We start from the raw sequence: 26,098 nt of genomic DNA, 5'->3' as shown, positions 1-26,098 counted from the left end.
TCTGTGAGTGATATCTGTGCTGCAGCCAGGTGGTCATCAGTGCACACTTGTTTGCTTTTACAGTTCGGATGTGACAGCCCCTTCAGTGGCACAGTCTGTTCTTCCTGCTGGGTCTATGATCCACAGGTTTCACTCCAGTCTGGTGGCTCTGCATGACCATACTGTGTTGTACTGAGTGAACTGACCAAAAGGGAATGACATGTTTTCACTAAATTCTGTTCCCTGAAGGAGAGGAATGAAGTAAAATACTTTTGTACTTTTGTTTTTGTTTTGACAGTCAGTGTGCTGTGCAGTGTACTTTAGTCTCTTGACTTTGACACTGCTCTTATAGTTATAGCTGCAGACATGCAGACAGCAGCACAGAGGCAGGAAGACTGCACCGTAAGGTAGAGAGGTGGTGAATTTCCAGCTAACAACAACTTAATACAATACAGTCTCTGGCTTTTGTTCGATATCAAGCATTGGCAAGAAAATTTGCAATCCGTCGTTAGTGCCGTTAGCTTGTTTACTACATTACATGAATACCGCTGTCACACTAAAGTCCCAGTGAGCCCGTTCAACCCTTAAACTTTCAACAGAAAACCCCAAATCAAATCTTTAAATATATGCATTTAAATTTAGAATCTGATTCAGCTTGCATGATTCTGAGTCGAGTACAGCCCAACATTTGTGGCTTAAAGGGCATGAACAGAGGTGTCTTGAGTATCATAATATAGGCCTATACTATGATACTCCCCATCAGGGAAGAGAAGTTTAAGTTATAACATTTTGTTATCAACTTTCTTTTTGAAACTCAGGCTCTCTTCATAAGACTCAGCAGGTTTTGGTAAAAGAGGCATTCGGTGTCAATTGATACTGTTGTGAAAATGGGGCTGATCACTTGCCGCCTCCTTCTGTCAAAAGCAACAGGTCATCACAATGGTTATGAAAAAGAAAAAAAACAACAACAACCACATTGCAGCAAAATGTAACACATGCCACAAATAAGGCAAGAGGGGAATGGTGGTAAAAAAAAAATGCTGATCGTGTTAATTCATAAGTGAATATATTTATTTTAGCACCTAATGCGGTCAATGTGCCTACCATTTATTTCTAGAATGACAGCTGCACATTGTACAGCTCTTACACTTGCTTTAACTTGATGCAGCAGATTTAAATGTTACACTCAAGAACTGCATTTATTACACTGTCCAACAGAGAAGGACATGAGAAAATTTGTTTTTGGTGAAAATCAAAGTGAAATTAATTTTATTAATTAAATATTATCTTTGCTAAATACCAATAGACTAATTCCTTTTCTAATTGGTGTTCTGTTTGCAGAATAGTAGTGACAAAAGGATTTCAGCAAATCAGGACTAAGCATAAAAACGTAATCCAAATGTAGTTGTTGTTGCTTTGTCATTCTTTTAGTTTATGGAGGATATGTTGTGTAAAATTTGAAGAGATAATATTACCTGAAGCAAATGGGGGGAAAAAATGAGTGGAGGAAGACTGGAAGAGGGCCAGCTCCACCAGACTACACAAGTGATGCTGTGAAAGGACTTTCTATGAACAAAATCACCCTCGTATTCCCCTAAGGCTCCAGTGATGTGGGTGCACTCTGCTGCACTTATGACCCTAGGGAATCCTATGAAGGAATTATACCGCATTTCATAAACAAGTAAACGTCATATTGATTAATAATATAGTCAACTATTAATGTATGCTACCTGGGATTTACAGAAGGCTTCTTTTAGAGCCAGCCTGGGCAAATGGCCAGAGAACACAACAAATATATTCACTAGTTCTGTGAAAGCAAGAACAGCCTTGCAAATAGCACAGCAAACAGTATTCTTGCTCAGATTGAATGCATGTTGGCTCCTGTGGCAGAAGAATGCAACACAATACATACAATTTTGCTATTGTGCATAGTTGCATTCGGTGGCATTACCTTTGGGAATCTGCTCCAACTGTGCAAGAGGGTGACAACAGTCAACCAAAATTTCTGATTTCTGGTTTCTAAACCTAAGGAAGGAGTTTGTTGCCTATACCTATTCACACAATTTTGTTGCAATGTGCACCATTTTACTTTGTTAACCACAAGTGTAAAAGTACAACTGTTAACCAAACAAACACAGAACTTTATCCAGGTGTTTGTGTCCCATGTGAAACCAAAAGTCACGTTGAGTTGTTTTAGCAAGGTAATGTAGTGTGTCATGTGACGAATATCATGTGAGATTCGTCGCATTACATTCTGTTAGTAATAAAATATACCAATTATAAGCTAAGCCATTATGTTTTTTCTCAACCTAACCAAGGAGTTTTGTCACATTACGTATGTGACATATAACATATGTCATGTTTTGTTATGATATGTCACATTACATCACGTTACATTACGTTACATTATGTCTCATTACATTATGTCTTGTTACATTATTTCATATAACATTACATCACAATATGTTATGTCACGTTAAGTCATGCCACCTCATGTTACAATACCTCACATTACATCACCTCCCTGTAAATCACCTCATGTTACATTATGTTTGTAACAAACACACTTCTTTGAACATAATTAATTAAAGCATTATCTTTTTTCTAAATTTACCCAAGGAGTTTTTTTGCCCAAACATGACCATGCAGTTTGGTGCAACTGGGACCATTTCGTAACATTAACTTTTTTTTAAAAGCTGCAACTGTTTGGCCTTATATGAGCTCTGCTGCCATCCACCAGTAGGGGCAATACTGCGGGTCGAATTAGAGGGTGGGAACAAATGTCCTATGCGGCTGTGTGGGTTGGAGGACTTAATGCGTAACAATGTATACCTCCAGCAATGCAACCTCATGGCAACAGGATGATATTATTGCAATATGTGTTTTCATTATTGTTATTATTATGACCATACATGCTACAAGACTACAAATCTTGCATTTCATTTCAGTGGTATTACTATGGATAATTATAACCTGATAATATGCTTTATATCTATTAATTTGGTGCAGATAAACTTTTCAGCCTAAGAGGTAAAAGGAGCAGCGGCTCAAGTCACTTTAGCTGCTATGAGACCTATTTAAAGGATCTATAGCACATGTTCTGAATTGCATTGTACAATTGCATTTAGGGTGTGCCTAACTTTTGCCAGTTAAACATTGCATAATCTTGCCACAAGGTAAGGCGCAAGGGGTTGTATTTACTCCCTTAATTAATGCTAGGTGTGTTTTGGGTGTGACATGCAGTCAATCAATCATAATGTTTTCTCCTGTTGTCTTTAAAAGCCAAATGTGCTTGCTCCTGGTGAACTACTGTTTGTATGACTGATTCGGGAAATTGGAGCAGTGTGCGTTTTTTGCTGAGAGTAATTCAGTAAAAACAGTAGTGTCAGTGCAGCAAATATCACAGGACATTTAAGCAGCAAAATTTAAAAGTTTTGTTGATGGAATGGAATTAAGAAACAACTAAACATTTTGCTTCTAAAATAATTAATGCAGTTGCTCCTCAAGAGAGTTGCTGTGCACATTTACAGGTAATTTGGAGCTGGACACAAGCTGCAGCTCTGCTCTGCTCTCTGCTATATTCACATTTTACAGAATGCCATTAATATTTTCATGAACACTACAAAATATTACATTACTAACACACATACACTTGGCACTGCTGACCTCTCATTTTCAGATGATACTGAGTACTAGAACCAAAAATTCCATATTCTTTCTACAGATAGTTTGATGAAGTGTAACAGCCAACCTACTAGTGGTGTAAATGTTAAACTAACACAAAAATAACAATATCCAGCATAAACCACCATGTTTGAACAGACATTATGAACACTAGGAAAACTATGCCTTTTTTTTTTTTTGCTATATGAGACATAAAACGGCAAATTAAAGTGCAAACTACAAAGTAATCAGTATAGTACTGGGCATGATGGGAAATGTGGGCATCGCTACAATATTGACTAAGCCTCACATTCACCTTTACATCAGAATAAGTAGGAAGAATTCACCTCATCAACACAGATTTTGCAGTGCATAACACAGGTACACTCAGTTAACACCAACACAGTATATTAACTACGAACATGACCGCATCATCTGTCCACATTATTATTTCTTGATCTGAAAGTAGTGCCACGCCACTATCACTGTCGCTATCATAAGAAACACGTTGCATCATCAGCCTCAAATACTTTTTCTATTTGTCTCTGACCTTTCTGCTCCACCTTTTCATTTTTCCATTTCGAAGATGTAGCAGGATCAAGGACAAACATATGTAATTTAATTTTTTTTAAATTTGACAAATAAATCTACCTTCTACCTTCTTCTTCTACCTTTTAGCTTCTCTATCTATCTTATTTATATTTTCTCTCCAATTACTCTGCTCTTTTCTTTTGGTTTGATTTTATTTATTTCTAGCTGGTACCTGCCTCACAGTACTGATAGGCTATTGATAGTTTTCACATTGTGTAACTCCAGTAACTTCCAGCCAAAGTTGGCTAGTCTATTTTTTTATCCCTAATATTTTTTCCAACATTGCTGATGGTAGCCTTGCAGCCCACAACGTCATCTGGCATTTGCCAGAATTGCCTAATGGCACTTTTCTGCTCCTGTAAAATAGTAAATTGACATTTATAGACTTACATTTTTTATATACCTTAAGTTATGTTAGCTTTCTTTAACTCACAAATGATTGTTAACCATGGGCACAGATGCTGGCTTGCACAGAGACATGTTAACCAGTCATTTATGGCATTAACACTAAGTTTCTGTGATTGATATATTCTGTCAGTGAGACTCTCATTAAGTGAGATAGTGATTTTCAGTGCTGGCTGAAAGTCAGGCTCCTGATAACCGGGGTATTTTACACAATGCTCAATGTTCAACAAATCCAGATATGTTATCAACCTGGAATCACATCCAGAACAGAACCAGCTATCTGAATTGAGCCCTAGACAGTTCCTTGGTTTTTTTTTTAATTGCTAGGCAAGTTTCCATTAATCCTAAAATTGCACAAATTGAAAATGGGAATGTAAAACACACCTAATGGAAACGTTTCAATTTTGAAGAAAAACTCACATTTATCAAAAAGAAATATTTATACTCACATGCGGATGTATTGCAGGTGATTAAAAAAAAAAAAAGCCATATTCCGCAAAACTGAACTAGAAACACTTTTTTGGCTTTTCTAGGTCACATGATGCTATGGCAATGTGCTCATCAGTAGGAACTGGCTCCCTCAAGATGCAGCAGGAGCTACAAGAGGAGAAGTCACAGAACTGTGTTTTATCAACACTTATATTGCTTAATTATATTGCTTTTGTGCAAATCTGCAATGTTAATCCACCTACTGAGTGTATATCTCAGATTATTCCTCCTCTGCACAGTGAAACTAGGTATTCTTCATTCTGTTTGAGCAAACAACTCAAATGGGTAAAATTATTACCCAGACTGTCTGTTGCAAACATCACTTTCAGAGACTTGCTTCCTGCTTTAACTTTTACCTACTTACCTTCCCACTGTAGTTGTGTGCAGTCAGTTTTATGCTGAACAACATTTGAGGTGTGCTCACTTCTTCACTTTATGCGACCTTCAGATAAAGCGATTTTGATAATCCTGTCAGGCTGTCTCATTGTGTTTCTTTACCTGTCAGAATTTTTTTGTGAGTGATGTCACCATGTTCCCAGATGATTCTCAGTAATTAACTTAAGCACACAAGGCTATCATAAGCTCTGGGAATGATTCAAAAACTACACAAATAAGACCCAAGTTGTGATAAAGTAGAATCATTACTGAAGTTTGAAGAGATTGCCTTTCTCAACAGCAATAAACCTGAGCACTGTCTGTTCCTGTCTGTGTATCCTCAATGGAAAACACAGGTTACCACAGGCAGCTGGTTGGTACATCATCAGCTTCTGTCCAACAGGTCTGGCAGAAGTAGTGCCTGAGGCTGTGCATTTATAACTGGATTACAGGTAGACCTGTGGCTGAGCTGAACAATATGACGTAACTGAGCCAAATCAGTTTCAGTTACATTGGACAGTTGTGAGACTGAAAATGATTATTTATTCTTGAAAAAATGCTGTTTTTATGGACATTTTTACCTGTGAAAGGTTTTTTGGGGGCAAGTTTGTCCTTATTGAGGATCTAGAGATAGATGTCGTATGCTGTACACATTGTAAAACCTTTGAGACATATTCAAGATTTATGATATAGATACATTACATATAATGGGTATTGTATATATGAGAATTTTTAAGTAATTATAAGGGGTGGGAATCACCAAAAGGCCCAACGATATGACTGATACTTAAGTCACTATACAAAATTATTGCAATTTTAATACAGCTGCCCCTTTAAAGTTTGAGATTCAAAAACAGAGATCGCTTCAAGCAGAGCGTTTTTTTTTTTTGTTGTTGTTGTCTGTTCTGTTTTGTTTTGTTTTGTTTTGCTAGTCACTGTGCTGTGCTGTGCACTTCTGGAGATGTTTTGTTTTTTGCTACAGAGTGAGTGCTCTTGATATTCACGCTACTCTTTTGTACAAGCAGACCAGACAGCAATTTAGTACGACAGTGTCTCTGGCTACTGTTGCAAAAAATACTGTTACGCATTTGCGATCAGTTGTTAGCACCATTAGCTTGTTTCTTATATTACATGAATGACACTGTCACACTGAACATCCCTCTTAGCCCATTCTAACTTTAAAACTTTATATGGAAAAAAAAAATATGAATATTTGCATTGAACTGCCGAATCTGATTCGACTGACATAATTCTGAGTCAGTTACAGCCCTAGATTTAAAAAATATTGCAATATATTAAGTATTGTGTTTGATTACAGACGACTGCTGTCTGTAAATATGGAGAGTTATTTCCTCTCACGCAGGTGCAGAATATATAGGTCTGTTGGCCATGGGTTTGATGTGTCCATGTCCAACCTTTTGGCAAAGACAAAGCAATGTGAGTTGACACAGCAGGAAGCTTTCATTGCCTCTAGTTCTCATCTGTTGCTTTGGTGTGTCAGGGCCTTAAGGCATATCTTACGCACTTAAGTTAGGATAATTATAAGGATTTCCCAGCTTGTGGAAAGCGGCCATGATGAGACACTCTAAAACATTGTGTGTGGGGGGGGGGGGGCGTTCCATCACAGATTTGTTTCTAAATGTTGATAAAACACAATTGCGAAAGTACTGCTTTTCCATTGAGTGATGTTCTGCGACTTCTCTCATGATAATATTCCAAGAAGTATGGTGATGAATGTTCAGAACAAAGCAACTTTATTTCTATTGCAGCTTACGCACTTGACTGCATTATTTCTAAACCAAGGCCACGTAAGCGTGTAATAATGCATAGGCAAGCCCCTTATAAATGGGAGCAGCTAGGTATGAAGGATTTGTGGGAGGTGATAGTCCACAATTTCACAGAAGAACTGTAGATTCAAAACCTCAGAATGATCCACTTAATTTTAGAAAAGTTATGTGATGCAGTAACACCTCCTTTAGCTCCTGCTGCATCATGAGGGAGCCAGTTCCTACTGACAAGCACATAGCCATAGCATCATGTGACCTAGAAAAGCCAAAAAAAGTGTTTCCATTGCAGTTTTGCAAAATATTTTGCAAAGCACCTGAAATACCACCTCATATAAGCATTAAAACGTTTTTGCGTTGATATGTTTTCATTAGGCATATTTTATATTAACAATTTCAAGTGCACAATTTGAGGTATAATGGAAACCTGCCTTGAGACTTCCTGAGATTTTGCATTCACAAGAAATGTCAGTCAGTCATTTTCTGTAACCGCTTGTCCTTGTAAGGGTCGCAGCATTCACAAGAAATGGACATAGGTATTAACATGATGCCTCATACCACAAAAGTCGACTGTGTGGAGGATAAATGTTTCTATTGTAGTTCTGTAAAATATGGCTTTTTTGAATCACCTGGAAACCCACCCAATGTGGGCATAAAAACGTTTCTGCGATACATATTTAAAACTGACTTGGAAACCTGCCTACTGTAATAATTAACATTTTAAGATTTATGTAAAAACAGATATTTCAATGATTGTTGTGTGCTCATGATAAGAACCTCACCCTCTCTCATTGTTTTCATGCTCTTGTACAATAATGTAATAAAGTCTCACCAGCCTTTTTGCACATTTCAGAGAGACACACACTAACATTCTCGGCTGACACTGGACATCATTCTTAGTTCTTTCCACGTCTCCACTAATTTGCTGCAGATTTCTGTAGCATTAGCTGCACAATATTGCAACATGTAACAAACGTTAAGAAGGGGAAATGAAGCACCTCGCCTGTGATTGGTCCATTTCTGATGCTAATCCTCCTGAGACATGCACTCCCATCCTGGGTCTGTATGAAGTCTTTGTGTTTGGAGAGAACTCCCCTTGGACTTCAGCATAGTTGTAAGGCAATAACTCACTTTTACTGTACGCCCACAAATGTCTTATAGGGCAGGACAATACTGTCAATAGCAACAACACACGAAAATCATCAGTCTACTCATCATTCAGTCAGTTTGGTGATCAACAGTATTTATGTGTGTCGAGATTTGTCTCCATCCAGCTGACACACATCATTTCGATACGAGCTCGCCCCTCCTCACTCTCCTTTCTTCCTCCTGTTCACCTCTCTGACAGACGGATCCAACAACATAAATCCTTGTATTTGGAGTAATGGCATTACAAATTTGCACAACAGCCCCCTATTTGCATATGCTCTGGCTTTAGAAGTTTACAGCCAACACAGGGCACTTGAAATACAGTGTGGGCACTCAGTAAGTGCACCATGTGCTGCCCCATTCCTGAGTTAATTTGTAACTAGCATCAGTGCCTTAGCAAAAAGGAAAATCCAGAAGTTTTGAAATATTGCTGGCTCCAAGCGCTGCCCCATGGAATGGCTTGCAGAGCACACACAGGGCCAGTAGTGTGTGTAGAGCCCAGTGTAATTAAAGGGTGCTATAGTGCTGGCAGGACTGAGGTGAAGTTTGTCCCACTGACTCAAGGGATATTTCAGGAGGTGTGTTTAAGTGACAGAGTTGTGAGGAATGTTCCAGCAAGACTCTGAATCTTCCCTATTAACAGGGACGCTGGGGTTACTGTATTTTCAATTGCAACCCTTGTTTGTGTAGCGGCTTGTTTGTTGGTTTATTTATTTTTAATCACCGGGACACTGGAGGAAACGTTTATATCAACCCCAAGACATACATGCTTACATTTGATATTTTTTTGGGCTAATCTCTTGCTCACTATATGGCTTTCAACCATTATATGTTTAGTTTGAAACAAATGGAGCTCCTAAGGAGAATACGTCAGCACTGCTGGATTTTCATCACCGCTAACACAGTTGGCAGTGTATCAGTCCTGTGCTCACTCTGCCTCAGACCTTTTAGGAGGAACATAGTAAATAAAGGAAGAATTCTAACTATGGAGGGAATTACTGCTGTAACTCCTTCTCCCACATTGTCACTGACTCAGTGTTCTTGTCTGTAAAACCTACTGATGTGAGCTGAAGATGATAATTAATTGTTGTTTTATTGGACCCTCCAACACATTGTCATCCCAAGTCGTCACATGTTGCAGTGGACTTTCACGTTTAGAAATTATAGTCTAGGTATCCCTCTGCATCAGCAGAGATGCCACTACCATGACATTGACACAAGCACATGGTGTAATTACACTGTGCATGGTTATGTTTAGGCAACAAACGCACATGGAAACCAATACCAGAATGTCAACAAACACACATGCTGTCACAGATGGTTAGGATTAGGGGGAGGAGGCACATAGTCAGGTGTAGAAAAAAACATCACATTTAGACAGGAAGCAAACACCAGACTCCCACATGAAAGTTTGGGGTTTGTTGGATCCATCCACCACCCCTCCTGCCCACCATATAGATGCACTTGCACTCCTTAAATCACATTGTTATCGGCAGCTTTTCAGCCTGCCGCCGTTCTGTCACACTTTATGTAGTTGCGTCAGGTTCAGTTGGCTGCATTCTCACGTGATGCCGCTTGTCCTATGGCTTTTGGCATCTGGATCTTACTCTAAAAGCATCGTCAAAGCCGAGGTATTTGATGACCTCGGAATGGCAGAACAGACTGAACCCTAAGACTTGACTTAATTATAGTGACACATACTGGATTTTTAGGTCTGATGCAGATGCCGATGTTAGGGACAAAAACAATCCCACTATTGATATATTTGCGAATATTCTATCAGTCAATTTTTTTACAGGACATTGGGGGCTTAGCGTGAGTCTGGGGTGATCCTCCCTCTGAAAGCTTTTTTGATGGACAAGCTCTATATTTTCTTGATTAAATACAGTCTGGTATTATTTAAACTTAATTCATTATGAATTGTTATGTTAAAAATACTAGTGGTTGTAAGTCTATCTATCTATCTGTCAATTCAATTATCCCTCAAATATGTAATTGGGACAGGATATTTTACAGTTTAACCGCAAATTTTGATGTAAAAAAATAAAATTTGTTAAACTTTAGTTATTATAAGTAGTTTCAAGCACCTTTTTCTGTATTATTTACTTTAAAAACTTCAGTGCATACTGGACAACACATATGCTTGTGCTGATATAGCCGTGAGAGGCCAATCTCTGATATAATTAAATGACCAATATATCATTCTCTATGGTTTGATTTTGATTAGCCCATCTTGCAGCAGATAGGATCAAAGTCAAATGGAACTCTGTGTGAATTGTATACACTGATTGTGTGACCCTGAGATTTCAGTGCACAGCAAATTAATAAAAGACATGCAGCTTTAAACAACACAGAGAGATACGGTAAAGATTATGAATAATCTGCTATTCCCAAAAGCAGTGTGCTGCATGGAGTCCTTCAGCTGATTAACTTTTCCTGCAGCCCTCCGAAGGCAGCAGATAGCTGTCCTATCTGCAGGCTCTAATCAGACTGACGTACACCAGAACGCCAGGATCACACACCACAGACCCACTGGTTACATTTTCTGCAACTAGCACGAGACTGCTGCAAAGTAACCGTAGAAGTCTCTGTGCTGTAGTGCACAGCAAACTTGGTGTTTATGAATAATCTTGAACATGTTGGACACACATCAAAAACAGTGCCATATAAAAATAAAATAAAACATATCCCTCCTTCAATAACTCCTCCAGCACCGTCTGTTCCTTCCTATTCTCTCCCTGCAACTCTATTAAAAAGCATAGAGTAAGCGGGGGCAGACACACACACATGCACACACACACACACACACACACACACACACACACACACACACACACACACACAAACACACTCACACACACACTTCATCTACTTCTGTTTAGTTTGATTGATGGTGGGACTAACAAAAATGTGCCTGTTCAGTTTACAGTTTGTTAACCTGTACCTTTTGCCTGAAGGCATACTCCTTATGAACGATGTAGTTTGGGTCAGCAGTGATTTTTAGGACCTGCATCCTCACTGTCTCCTCAAATATCTCCTGCAGAGCAGATGGGGGCAGCACGTCAATTACTTTTCCTGCCTTTCTGATCAGGTTTTGGACATGGGATTTGATTTGACAGTCAGATTACCAAACCGTGTCATAATGTCATAACAAATAATAGATTCAGTGGCTGTTTTGTAAAACAACAACATCATATTTCTATCAACTCCATGTAACATGTAACTGCATGTAATCAGCCTTTGCAGAAAATGCTGGCGTTTAGTGGACAAACTGATGAGCCCAATGCAACTGAGAATCAAAATGAATACCACAATAAGAACTCGCATATTGTTACATGCTCAACTCTCTCCCCATTAACCCTTTGAAACCTGGAGTGACACCACTTTTCTTGTGCTGCTTTCACAAGTATTTAACCCTTTGAACCCTGAGTAAATTGATGTTTCAAAAACATGGGAAAAAGGCAATGAGCAACTTGGCAAGAAATGAACCACAAAGTGCTGTAAGTGTTCTGTAAGTGAGGTAATGTTACATTAAAATATTTTTTGACTATTGGCTTTACACAGCCAACAAACTGTGGTCTTAAGGGTGAAAGTCCAGTTTAATCCATCCACTTCCCCTTCCTCCCTTGCCCTACAATGGCTTCTCACTGTTTACACCATGCCAGTTGCTCTAAGCATTTTAGAATTGCCACAAACAGGTTTACATTGGAGTTAGCTGAAAGCCTGGTGTGCATATTACACACTGAGTAGCATGGCAAAGTGCCAGTATTAGACTAACTAACGAGCAGAAACTGTACATTTCTTCTGAAAACGGAAGTGTATTTTTTTAACCTTTGAAACCTGTAATGACAATCAGTTTTCTGCATTTAGACACCTTTCACATGCAACTAAATTGAAATTAAACTAATTTAAAGAACAGAGGAAATGTCTTTTTTTAGGGAACAATTATTATAATTATTAGCTTTAGTTCTTTTATATCATCATCATTATTAGTATTGTTGTCGTTGCAACTAACTGTTTTATCTATATATTTATTTATAGTTCTGTAACTTTTTCTCTGATTTTTAGCTAAATTTGAGGTATTTTTCTTGCAACTTCTTCTGGTGTTTTTAAAAGCCCATTCGCTCAGGTTTCAAAGGGTTCAAGAAACAATACATATAATGAGTGTAAATTAGCATGCTGTCCCCTAATGTCCAAGCCTATGCAAGGAGGATGCCTAGCCCAACGAGTTAGGATGTGTTCAAAATTTCACACTGGGCTAATGAAAAATAGAAAAAGGACAAAGGACAAGCACCTCTTGCTGAAAAAAAATCCACATGAGGCAACCAGTTTTGAGAAACAGTTAAAAATATTGTCTGTGTTATTACTGTGGTGGAGGTGAAACATTAACTATGTATGTGATCAAAATCCCCAACCAGTAGGTAATGTAAAATTCACTCAACCTTCTCATGAGAAATAAATCTTGTCTGAATCTGACATTTTAAAATTTTATCAATATTAAAAAAAAATGCAAAATGAGAACAAAATTCCAAGATATAGCATTTAATGATAAATGCTGATAAATGTGAGTGTTAAACCAGTCTAATCTGGGGATTAGGAATATATTTGCAAAGTGCTCTGCCAGAATCTGAGTATTAGCCAATCAGTGGCTGGACTGTGCTTTTGTTGGTGTCTCAATAAATCAGTAAGGAGTCGCTCTCTGTCTCTGCTGATAGATAATTATTCAAAATCTTTTTAAAGGATTTTCGACTTTGAACTGATGAAAATACTGAAAATGTTCCCCAAATGATCCAGTGAGCATTGTAACTAAGATTTGTGTTTCATGGTTTAAGCTGCTTGCTCTTGCTAATGACTAACTGTATTTGTCTCTGTTATTTTCCTGCAGTGGTGATCATGTGCATGGGAGCAGACAAAATCAGAGAGATCATGCTGGCTGCACACAGACAGCGGCTGACCAATGGCAATTATATGTTCTTTAATGTTGAACTCTTCAACGCCTCTTCTTACGGTAAGATTAACATCACATAACTTCTAAAAGTTTGTATTTTTACAATCTTTAGGGAATGATGAACACCTGATTCAATTATTGTACATCTGTCTTAATGTATGCATAAGCTTTCTATTTCTCTAGAGTGCAGTCCGTAAGCACATAGACAGTGACAGATATTGTGACAATGTGAGGATGACGAATAAAATCTTGTGACAGTGTATCTGGAACATTAGTGCCACATGCTAACTTCTAGCTTTAATTTGAGGGTATTTACTCTTAGGTTAGGTCTCTCAAGAGTTTTTGAAGACCAACCCATAGCTAAAAGTGAAGTGAATTTTAGGAATTGGACATTCATCAGGTGTGCACAAACAAGACCCCAATGCTCATTAACTACGTCATTTTAGGTATGATTTGTATTAGGCTTGGATAATCTGCAATACTTTATACGCGACCCGTGGTTTAACTAGTAATCTAGCAAGTAGGTCTACTATTTCAACAATCAAAAGTTCCAGTTTGGTTGAAATATATCATTAATTCACCAACTTAGATGTAAAAAAACATACTGATCTTCCCCACGCTCTCTCTGCGTTTACTGGCCGCTGGCTGTATACAGTCCTGTTACTTCTCCCTCGACCACTAGGTGTAACAGTGTCTTTCACTGAAGCTGCTCCACAGTAGAGACCAGAGACTGAGCTCTGGTGGTGCATGATGTGCACTACATACAATGAGTTTAATAGAAAGATGATATCCTACATTTATGACAGTTTAAAAATCATACCTGTAGGATTTCTAACTACTCTAGCATACCATAATATCATGATGTTTGGTTTAGGTACAAAAACCAGTTGAATAAAGTTAGGAAAAGATCATGTTTTTTAAAATACCTGCTTTGGGGGTCACAATCCCTGCTGGAACACAGTGAGGGATCAGTCCAAAACACCTATGTTTAGGTTTATGGTTTGCTGAAGCATACAATGCCAGTTATTTTCCTCTGGTGACTAAGCTGAGTTTGTCATTAAAGTTTAACATGTTACATGACCACTGACCTCCCCAAACACCACTTTTGCTTTGGGTCGAATTTGTGCACTACAGAATTACAATGTATGTAAATCCAAGGGACACTGGGCAGAATTCAGAGTTGAATCTTTAAGGATTGCACTGTAGCTAGTTACAGTCATCTTACTTCAGAAGCACTCAGTTTAACTTCAAAGATCAGTATTTTAAAAAATGTATATTGATCAAATAAAAATGTTCAACACTAATGTCTGGAAATGTTCCTTGTTCCCCTCTAAAATAAATTCCAGGCAATGGCTCATGGAAGAGAGGCGATATATATGACAATGATGCGAGGCAAGCCTATGCTTCTCTGAACACTGTAACGCTACTCAGAACAGTCAAGCCTGAGTTTGAAAACTTCTCCATGGAAATGAAAAAATCCATTGAAAAAGCCGGGTTTCATAACTGCAAAGACTGCGAAAGTGTACGTATATCTGGTATCTCTCTGAAGCATTGGTGACTGATGTATGTTGAATTTGCTGCTGCTAAGTGATAACATAATATAACTAAGTTTCACTTTCCTTAGGTTTAGGCACCAAAACCACGTTGTTAGGTTTTAAATTAAATACGGTCTATGTCTGCATTACTTTAAGCTGTTAACTGTCCGAAGCTGTAAGAACTGTCTCAAGAGGACATTGCAACTGTTGTGCATCATGCAGTGTCATTTCAATCAGACTATTTGTTCCATTTCAGGTAAACATGTTTGTTGAGGGATTCCACGATGCCATGTTGCTGTATGCCATTGCCTTGCATGAAGCCATGAAAAATGGATTCAGTAAGAAGAACGGGACAGAGATCACCTCACGCATGTGGAACAGAACTTTTGAAGGTAAAACACAATGCTCACACACTGAGGCCTAGCCCACATTTAGAGGTGTTTTTGAAAACAAGATTGTTCTTCCTTTATTCTCCAAAACAAAATCTTGTCTCCACAAGCACTGTTCTATTTTGGACTGATGATGTTTTAAAGGTCAAAGGTCAAGGTTAGGGTTATGTTTGATCAAAGGTCAAGGTCACTGCAGCCTTGTCTGTTTCATTCTTGTGAATGCGATATGTCAAAAACGCCTTGAGGAATTTTCTTCAAATTTGGCACAAACATTTGAGTAGACACAAGGATGAACTGATTAAATGTTGGTGGTCAAATGTCAAGGTCATGGTGACCTTGCATACATCTCATTCATTTTAGACCAATATCTCAAGATGGCCTTTAGGGAATTTCTCAAAGTTTGCACAAACATCCACTTAGTTAAGAGTGAACTGGTTGGAATCTGGTGATTGAAGGTCAAAGGTCACAGTCAAGGTGATCTCATTAAACATATTTTTGGCCAAAATGTAGCTAAGTGTTGTCATTGTTTTCATGGTGGTTGACAGGAATCGCTGGCCAGGTATCTATGGATGAAAATGGTGACAGAGATGGAGATTTCTCTTTGATGGCCATGACCAATGTTGAGGCAGGGACCTATGAGGTAAGGGGAGACAACATTTTAAAACTGTGACAATACATCTCGAGCTAACATCTTCTCCAAAGGCCTAGACACACCAAACCAACATCAGAGAACTAGTGGTGACAAAAGTCTTCTGCTGTATCACTCACATTGTGTCTCAGCCAAAACGTTACACATGACCACACCAAAGCAACAACCAATCTTGTTAGCCTGTTAGCATATTAACAACCAACTCCAATGTTGAAAGAGTAAAGCATTTTCACCATGCACCACTGAACAAAAAGAGCTCTGTGGCTAAAGAAAAACAATCTGACCGTATATTAAAAGTTTGTTTCGACCTCACCCCCTCTTAAGCCCTTACTTTCCTCCGTTTCTCTTCTTGTGCGCTGAGCTGAACTGCCAATCAGATTTTGTTAACCAACAGACTTTGCCATCAGTTTAATAAGAATAATTGGCAGCAAAAAGCAGACTAGTGTAGATGAGGGTCAATGGTGCAGGACACACTACAGTGACAAGGGCCATGGACACTCACCAAAGACCCAACATTGACGGCCAACCTTTGGCTTGGTGTGTCAGGGCCTTGATCAGCAGAAGACGGTAAATGTACTTGTGGAAAATCAACTATATGATAATATGGTGTACTAACTTCCAGGTGGTGGCCAACTACTTTGGGGTCAATGGAACCTTTCAACTGCTGCCTGCCTTCAACACTGACCATTTCACTCTGAGGGGGAGGCATAAAGTACACACAGAGACATCGGACAAATCATGTAAATGAACACTACGAAATTCAGCTTCGAATTTGTATGTTGTCCTCAGTGTGTATGATGGAGTACATGCTAATAACTGATCTTCCAAACAGGTGGACTTGGAGTATCAGCTTTGACTGGAGTCATAGTGGGAGCTGTTCTGGGAACTGCAATGCTTATAGCATTCTACTTTTTCAGGTAAAAACAGATATTTATCTTTTCATGTGTAAGCCTATCACACTCAGTATGTTTACACGATGTAGAAAAAGTAGAAATATTGTGTTAGTACGACGCAAACTGGACTTTAAAATGAAACGTTAGTCTGACTGAAATTGTACTAAGCTGAATTGCTTGAAGTCAGACTAACACACCTAATATGGTAGTGCAGTTTGGGGTCGATGTACTCTTTCATGGTATGCCCCAACAAGACCTGAGCTGGCCTAGGCGTTCTGCACATGTTCCATGGTCCTCAACACCGGCTTTGACTCAGAAGTCAAACAGCATGAATTTGTCGATGAAAACTGGGAAAAACAAAAGAAGAAGATGGAGGGAAGAGAACAAAACAAGACTAAGGTAAAAAGTAAAGGATAGAGTATGTATGAAATGTAAAGCAACTAAAAGTTCCAGCCATATTTATTAAATATTTTACACAAAATTGTGTGACTGCCTCAGATCATATCAGGAAAAGCTTATTGCGTAGTGTGATAGTGAGTGTGTGGTTGAGCAAGAGAGATAGAAACAGAGTAACGGTGGATGTGCTCAGAGCAGACAGGTGTTGGTGATTGGAGCACAGAAGAAATTAGCAGTAAAGCTGTCAGGTGCGAATACATGTACAGTGTAGGTTTCAGTTTGTCTGTGAATAAATGCAGCTCCTTTGCCAAGTAAACTTCTCGAAGTGAGCATCAACTTCAGCTCCAGAGGCAAAACAAAGTCTCCCCTGTGCCTCCCGACCACGGTCGGCCAGCTAAAGCAGGAACGGTTAAGACTGGCTTTATGTTGTCCCCTTGCATATTAACTTTTGTAAATAAAATCAAGCCTCCTCTTACATTAAATAACTGTCTTGACCAGTTTTTCATTGCGTTGGGTCAGCCTGTACAACAGTTTTTAAAAACAAGTAATATAAAATAAATCTATGCAGCACAGCACAAGGTGAAACATTGTTTCAGCAAACGATTGGAAGATTAATTAACACTCTCACGCCAAAAATTGCATCATTTCGATGAGTAGCAAATGCAATTGAAATGAACAGCATAGATTAAGGTCTAGTTGTATATACAGATGTAACAACACCACTGTGTACCATAAAATTAAGAGAAAGGTAACATGTTACATGCTTTTGTCCTTTTTTCATGAATGCACTATCTCAAGAAGTCTCGTAGGGATTTTACTCAAATTTGGCACAAACGTTCACTTTTACTCAAGAATGGACTGAGAAAAGGCCACTGTGACCTCACAAACAATACTGACTATATGATACTACAACTGCCCATAACTCAAGAAATCAAATGCTAACCCTTCGTCTTTCCTCTTCCACTTAACCCCTTTTCTGTTATAGTCTACTTAGATATGTTGTGTTGTCATCGTTTATGTTGAAAAGAAATTTTGAAGATGGTTAAAATATGTGGCTCGCAGACTGTCACGGTCTTCACAGACATATTAGTTGTACAGTCACATCTTAATTTAGCTTCTGTTAGCAAAACTCTAACTAACTACATTAGCTACCTAAGAGGAATAAGCTAATGTCAGGTAACTGATGCCAGCCACATTTGCTTCCTCCTTATTTCTTTGGTAACATTAAAGAATTTTGGAAAAGGACAGATATTTGTACGTTATTTACATATTTTTAACATGACATTAATTGTCGTTAATCAGAAAAGATCAAGGCTTATGCTTATTTACATTTTCTCTAAGGCTACATGCTGCCCTGAAGTAACTTTCCAAACTCTCTAGTGATAAAAGCATTTGGTCGGCACTACAGTTGTATATAGTACTCCAGGGATGACGTTTTCTTGTAGGCTGACCAAAAAAATGTCCTGGTTTCCTTGTCGAAAAGCCTATTTGTTAGTAACCACCTTTGTTAAGACGCATTAAAGCTTCAAAATTCATGAGTGGAATATTTACTGACACCACAGACCTTATTTCAGGCTTCTAATCAAAAACCCATCCAAAATCCCATTGACTTGGAGACCAGGGAACCACAGACACTGAAATTATAACTTATTTCTGGGTTTTGGGACTCATTACTGACACACGTGAGTTCAGATGTGGACCCAAATGCAGAACAAAAAGAGCAGACAGGTGTACTAAAAAAAAAAGAGCTTTAATGCCGATTATGATGTCCAGAAAAAAACAGATTAGGGTAAACAGGGTAGGATAACAGACAAACTGATGAGGAACAAAGGGAGACACACAGGTATATATACACAGAGAACTAATAAGGATAACACGCAGCTGGGGCAGGTGGCAGGGAACACACGGGTGGAGCAAGCAAGACTAAAACAGCACAGGTGTGCAGGGAGGCTGGTATCAAGGAAGGACAAATGAGACTGATACAAGACAGGTGTGACCGATAACAGGAGGGAAACACGCAGAGGCAGGGAGAAATAAGGACACGGGAAAACCGCAAGGAAAAGTGAGAACAGTACAACTAATGAGGGACAGGTGAAACCAGACATGACACATGAGGAGTGAAATAACAAAATAAAACAGGAAACAGAACATGAGCAATAAAACCAAAACCTAAAATCATGACAAATTGCTGTGTTTTTTTTTTCAGTATTAAATATAGACTACTCTAGCCGTGCAGGAATTTTGTTGTTGGTTTCTACTTCTTCCTACTTCTCCCTGAGACTAGAAGCTTTATTTTGCGAATTTTTGCCCTGTTCATAACAATTTACATTGTATATCCTTCCATCACACACTGTTGTCCTTTTCACTGGCTTCTTGAAGCTACAGTATATTGCCTGACTCCTAGAGACTATTAAATAAACACCCAGCATCACCAAATTTCATTCTGGGAGTCCTTTTGGCCCTACTTGAGAGATGGTCCATCTTTGGCATGGATTGGCATAGCCAGCTGTGGTTTGGCTTGGCTTGGCTTGGCTTGGCTTGGCTTGGCTTGGCTTGGCTTGGCTTGCCATGTTTTGGCATGGTGTGGCGTGGTGTGGCATGGCATGGCGTGGCGTTGCGTAACGTGGCGTGGCGTGGCGTTGCGTAACGTGGCGTGGCTTGGCATTGCTTGACGCAGCTCAGTGCATCTTAAGCCTCTTGCAGACTGTGAGATTTCTGCAATCTTCGAAGTTTAGTGCATTAACACTCTGCGACATGGATCTTAAACTTGGATACAACATCAAGTTTGATGGATGCAGACTGACATCATCTACTAAATCCCAGGGTAATCAAGTCAAGTCAAGTCAGTTTTATTTATAAAGCCCATTATCACAAAACACAGTTTGCCTCAGAGGGCTTTACAGCATATGACATCCCTCTGCTCTTAGACCCTCACATCACCCAAGGAAAAACTCCCAAAAAAGAACCCTTGTAACAGGGGCCAAAAAAGGAAGAAACCTCAGGAAGAGCAGCAGAGGATGATGAGGGATCCCTCTTCCAGGATGGAAAGATGTTCAGTAGATGTCATAAGTAACAATTGAATCACAGTTATGACAAAAAGGAAAGAGAAACAGAGCGGGGAAGAGAGGGGGAGAGAGGGGGAGAGATGCACAGCAATAATGTGAACAGACACGTCATATTACAATAACGATAGGTGTAAAATTACTAAATGCACTCTATGATAATATTGTGGGTGTTGATAAGAGTCCCATGCGTATATTGATAGTGTAGGCATGGCTCATAATAATGGCAGTAGAAGGTTGCGTCAAGCACGAACACAGGTGTAGCTTCAGACAGGACCACAGCAATGGCAAAAAAACCAAGACCACGATCAGGGCGACGATGGTGCAACCTTCATCCATCAACGCCAGTACGCATGAACAAAATGTTGTCAGTATGCGTCATCCATCTACGTCACTGTACGGGTAAGAGAAAAATGTTTTCAAAAAAACAAACAAACAAATAAAGCCCTTGCTACAGCGGCATTTACTGTATGTGTGTTGAAAAAAGTCAGAAGAAGAGCAGGAGGAGAATGTGGATGCAGTCATGGCTGTGGAAAAAAAGCCAACTTGGCACGCCAATTTTGCAGTGAGAGCTTTAAGTAAGCATTAGCATCTACTAACACTTAGCAGTGTTGCACTAATCACTACGTCATTTCATACTGCATTTCTATTGGTTGGTTGGTAGACGTCATAACAGCAGTCACACAGTGAGATTCTTATCCCAAATTTTTGACACTGTCAGAATTTTATCCCAGGCTGTCTTTGATCTCACATCCATGACAACAGCCATCTTTAAATCTCTCTCACTGTGTGACATAGGACCACTATTTTAGAGCCATGATCAAAGATATCGATGATCTTTCGTCTAAAACAGCCCAAAATCACATTGGCTATTAACTGATAATGGAAAGCCAAATCAATGGTGCATGGTTTGATTTGATGCAACAAAGTGGTAGTGGAAAAAGGGTTAAATAGCCACTTTGCAAAATATAGTAGATTTTTAAAGCACAGTATAGATAATCATATTCAGGCGTCCTCCATCAAAAAAAGGTAGTAAGACTGTTTTAGTTGCTGATTCTCTACTGATTTTGGTGAGAAAGTCTTTATGACAACAGAAAGCAATAAAGGTTGGGACTACAGGTTGAAAAACAACATCTTCCCTTTTTTTCCCTCTACAGAAAAAACTACAGGATTACCATCGAGCGCCGCACGCACAGTGAAGAGTGCGACACTGGAAAGCACCGTCAGTTACGAGAGGACTCCATCAGATCAAACTTCTCAGCAGCATAATCGTCAGCAGCAGCAGTCCCTTCACAGAGAATCTCACATCTGAATGTGACCAAAGACTTTAAAATGGTTTTCAGTGGAGCCATGCTGTTAAAAAATGTTGTGTTTGTATCCTTTTAATGTTTTGACTTATTGTAACTCAGGACAGTTAACAGTCACAAAGCACCACTTTACTTGGATTGTCCTCCATACAAAAGGTATATGATTGTATTAGTGTATAAAAAGCTTTGTCCATAATATTCTAGGATATTATAAGGATATTATTTTGGAATATGCAGATTGCAGTTACGATGACTGTGAATGATTCAGAACAGATGGCTATATTTGCATGCACTAGCGGGGTCAGCTGAGGTCTACATTTGCCTCTCAGGTTGACAGGACAAATAGAGGTCTCATGTTTAGAGCTGGGAGACAGTAACGGCAGAGCAAAATATTAAAGAAATGATACAGCTAGAGCTAACTGACTGAAAAGAGATATAGGCTTGATCTATATCTATAGGCTATAAGCTACTGATACTAAGCTACTGATATTTTAAGGTTTTCAGTTCACCATAACCTTGCTACAGCCTTCATACTAATGAAATGTCATATTCCTAACTGAGCACATTCTCGTAAAATGAGAAACACTGGGTCACATGTCAATTTGATCATGTCTCTTTTACACCTTTAGATTGGCTCATTTACAGAGATAAAAACAAAAAAAAAGTCTATTTCGTTCATTCCAACCTGCTCTTATTCCGAAGTCATCATACACTGCCGCTGTGTTAGAGATCTCAGTGTAAGAAAATGATGCCAAAAGCCATCTTTTCGCTGTTATGACAAGGTGTTGGTCAGCTGGACAGCACCTGGTACAGCCCAATGATACACAGAAGAGCAGCGCCAGTTGATAACGCAGCCAAAGGGAATCTGTCGTGGCTGCATCATATGCCGTCAGACAGTGTCAAGTTGAAATGCAGCCAGTAATGATGTAATATAAGAAGCGTGAGGGTCCCTAAAAGGCGGGTGGGTTGGTGGATGGGTCTGACAAACCCCAGACTTTCACCTTGGAGGGATTTGCTTTCCGTCTGAATGTAGAGCCAAACCATGATGTTATTTTCCGAAACCTAACCACGTGCTTTTGTTGCTTTAACCTGACCAAATCCTAACCTGTGCTTTTGTTGGCATCTCGGAGTTGGTGGCTATCTACTTTAGTTGCATAAACATAACTAGGGCTTTTGTTGCCTTATCCAAAAATCCGTGCTTTTGTTGATATTACAGCACTGGTAACGGTATCCTGGACTGTCAACGGCTGATGCGGGTGGTTCCCTAGAATGTAATATGTAGATGCAGAAGTCCACTGATAAAGCGGCAACTTTTTGATGACTTGGAATGGGAATGCGTTATTCATTCAGTTGCTACCTGCACAACCAATTGTGGTACTACTCTCATTTTAAAGGTTGATAAATTATTCACTAATGCTTTGTAGGTGAGTAATAAGCCATATTAAGGGAAACTTGGGCTGTCATTTTGACTTAATAGCTATCAATTCTACCAATGTATTAAAGGATCCATGTGTGGATTAAGGGAGGTATATTTGCAGGAGTAGAATTTAATATTCATAACTATGTTTATATTAGGGTATGATCGCCTGAAACTAAGAATGATTATGTTTTTGTTACCTTTGAATGAGCAGTTTATATCTACATATAGATCGGGTCTTCTTCATAGACTTTAATAATACCTACACAACGGACCAAAATTGGTGCCCATTCATTGCAGTGGCATTGCTCGCCTGGTGCATACGCCAAAAAGTTTTCTCCGCCTGAGTTCCCACTCAGCTGGTTGAATTCAAATTGTGATGACATCTCAGAATTTTAAATTGCTTTTCTCGGCTCAAGAAACAACAACTATGGCTCAAAAAATCAGAAATGAAACATTATAATTGATTTTGTAGAAGATTTTGAAGTTGAAGGTTTTCCGTCAACCCTTTTACGGACATATCTTTTATAATGGGAGCCTAAGGAGAAAATGCATTTGAGGCAGCAGGGTATTTTTTTTGCTCCAAATCACTGATGGGCAGTAACGCGTTAGAAGTAACGCGTTACTGTAATCCAATTACAGGGCCCTTCTCCTGCTAAACAGGTGAAAATAGACTTAAGACCGACAGGGCTCAGTGCCGCTGAACTGAAGAAGCTCGTCGCTGGCTATATTGTCGAGGACATGTTGCCCATTTCCACTGTAGACTCTGAATCGTTCCGACGCATCGTAGAAAAAATACCGACCAAAAGTGGTGTGAAGCTGCCTAAATGTTCAGCAATTTTCTTCAAGTCAGAGACTGTTACATTTCATTTAATTTTTGCTTGATGCAATGTGCATGAAGTTAAAGGATTGAAAATAAGTAAAATAAGTTAAAAAAGACAGTTTCATTTGATTCAGTTTTATCTAATGGAATATGCAGAAAGAATAGAATTAGGCTGAGAGGTCTATTGCTTTATATTGTATTCAGGTTGTGCATCATGTTTTTGAAAAGTAACTAAGTAAAGTAATTATGAAAGTAACTAATTACTTTTGAAAATAAGTAATTAATAAAGTAACGGGATTACTTTCTTGGAGAAGTAATCAGTAATCAGTAACTAATTACTATTTCCAAGTAACTTGACCAACACTGCTCCAAATCTGCAAGTGGCCACTGGGAATACTTTGCTGCAAGGCAGAGCAGCTTTCCTGGCCTGTACCTCTTCCACAGAGTTTGCCATGTTGTCTCTACAGCAGCCTAGGTGGGACAAGCCAAACAATGGCCTTAGATAGAGTGCCCCAGGGAAGGCATCTTTCTGTAGGCAAACCCAGAAGCTAACATTGCCCTGGTTCCCTCATCGAAAAACCCTGTGGGATTTTTCCATTGGATATTGAATCATTGCAGAAAATAAGCTTTGTCATACTTACAGGTTTTGTTCAGCAAGATAACCTTCACATAATAACACCACTTTCCAGATTTTTTAAGCTTATATTCAGTCAGATGTAAAACGCTTATGCGTGGCTATAAACAAACAAGGCCTACAGAACAGTTGCATCGCCACCACCACCGCCTCAGCCACTGTAAATTTACATCTTTGGCACATAGCAGAAGTTTTATTTGGTTGCAATCTGCAACGTCATTGCTCAATTCCAGTAATTCTACACACAACATCTAAACTAAAAAGGGGAAAAACTACAATGTATTACAGCTTGGGTTTTTTTCTAGCTCTGGCCTTTAGTTCTACCACATTTTATCATCTGATCTGTCTGATATTCTCATTTGTTGCTCTGTTGAACCTCTTGTTTTGTTTTTTTTTTAAAAAAAATAACTGTCTTCTGAGATCCAATTGATTATTATTTATGTATAACAGCTTGAACCAATGGCCAGAGCACATTTCCTGCGGAGGGAGGATAAACAAAACTGTTTTTATTAATGGCTTATTACTGATGCATTCATTAATAAATGATTTATTAACACTACCAAAGACAAATTCTAAATCCTTAACAATATATTACTTAAGCAACAGTGAAATTGAAATCATAATTGATACTAATAGTCATGATAGATAATTATATTTCTGTGTTATAAAGGCAGTGTGAGATGCTTTCCATACAGAAATGACTGCATTAACAAAAAGTATTTCACTCTGCATTACTGACATTTAGTTTTTATTAAGTAACTAATTTGGGTGGTATTATATATGCAGGATTAAAGGTTTTTACAGATGCAAAATAAAGACAGTGACATTGGTGACCAGCCTGCCCAGCCTGCTGGTTCAGTGTGTGTGTTGGGGACAATATTCTGAAAGTAAACTGATTTATTGTATTAAAATTTAAAAACAGTTTTATTCTGCAACACCATATTCATTTGCTTTATTTAAAGCTCTGTATGATATTACCATAATAACGTTTGGTATCTGGTAGAATATAGTGAATTAACAGTGACCTTAATGTGTATTTAAATTATTTTATGTTATTTATAACATCTATATTTTAAAACATGTCTCTCGTTATTGAAATTATAGTGATTTTATTAAACTTCATCTTATTTGATTTCTCCATATCATGATTTCTCCAGCATATCTTAGATTGCACCTACACCTCTGTTGTACCCAACAATGAGTTCATGGTTATGATGATATAAGTTTTAATATAAGTAAAGGAACTGTTTGACATGTATTACATTTCTGGCGATTCATTTTGATTTTGTTCTAGTTCAGAAAGTGTATTTTAATTATTACGATTTTGTTTTATAAAAACTTAAGACAATTTATTCATAATCATTAGCTTTTGTTTACTTTCTGTCAAGCTTTTTTAAATTATTTTTGCAAAGCTGTGGTTTCTCCTCAGCATTTCATTGTTTCTATCCTATTTGCATAACAGTAATAATAACAACAAAAAAAAAGAAAGTTAAAGCAGTTAGTCAATTTTTAAGCATAACAACCTCACCTGCTGTTGTCCAGCTGAAATAAACTTGCAGAGAGAGATCATTCCTTTGACTCAGAAACAGAAGAGTGAAGCTGTAGATTTT

The 26,098-nt window shown here is 38.5% G+C and overlaps 1 protein-coding gene across 1 annotated transcript in view; it reads left to right on the top strand.

The window, feature by feature from the left end:
• The window catches only part of npr3 (natriuretic peptide receptor 3), a 41,096-nt gene extending 15,346 nt beyond the window's left edge, over nt 1-25,750 (top strand). The window contains exons 2-8 of the mRNA XM_042489008.1: nt 13,321-13,443; nt 14,730-14,905; nt 15,175-15,310; nt 15,853-15,947; nt 16,579-16,696; nt 16,789-16,873; nt 21,465-25,750. Of these exons, the coding sequence (XP_042344942.1) occupies nt 13,321-13,443; nt 14,730-14,905; nt 15,175-15,310; nt 15,853-15,947; nt 16,579-16,696; nt 16,789-16,873; nt 21,465-21,576 (845 nt within the window). The 3' untranslated portion in view covers nt 21,577-25,750. The remainder of the gene's footprint in view (nt 1-13,320; nt 13,444-14,729; nt 14,906-15,174; nt 15,311-15,852; nt 15,948-16,578; nt 16,697-16,788; nt 16,874-21,464) is intronic.
• Nucleotides 25,751-26,098: the final 348 nt, after the last annotated feature.

The sequence above is a fragment of the Plectropomus leopardus genome, chromosome 6 (genome assembly GCF_008729295.1).
Source record: "Plectropomus leopardus isolate mb chromosome 6, YSFRI_Pleo_2.0, whole genome shotgun sequence".
NCBI classification, from domain to species: Eukaryota; Metazoa; Chordata; class Actinopteri; order Perciformes; family Serranidae; genus Plectropomus; species Plectropomus leopardus.
Note: the sequence above shows the minus strand (reverse complement) of the source record. Positions and strands in the feature narration are given on the sequence as shown.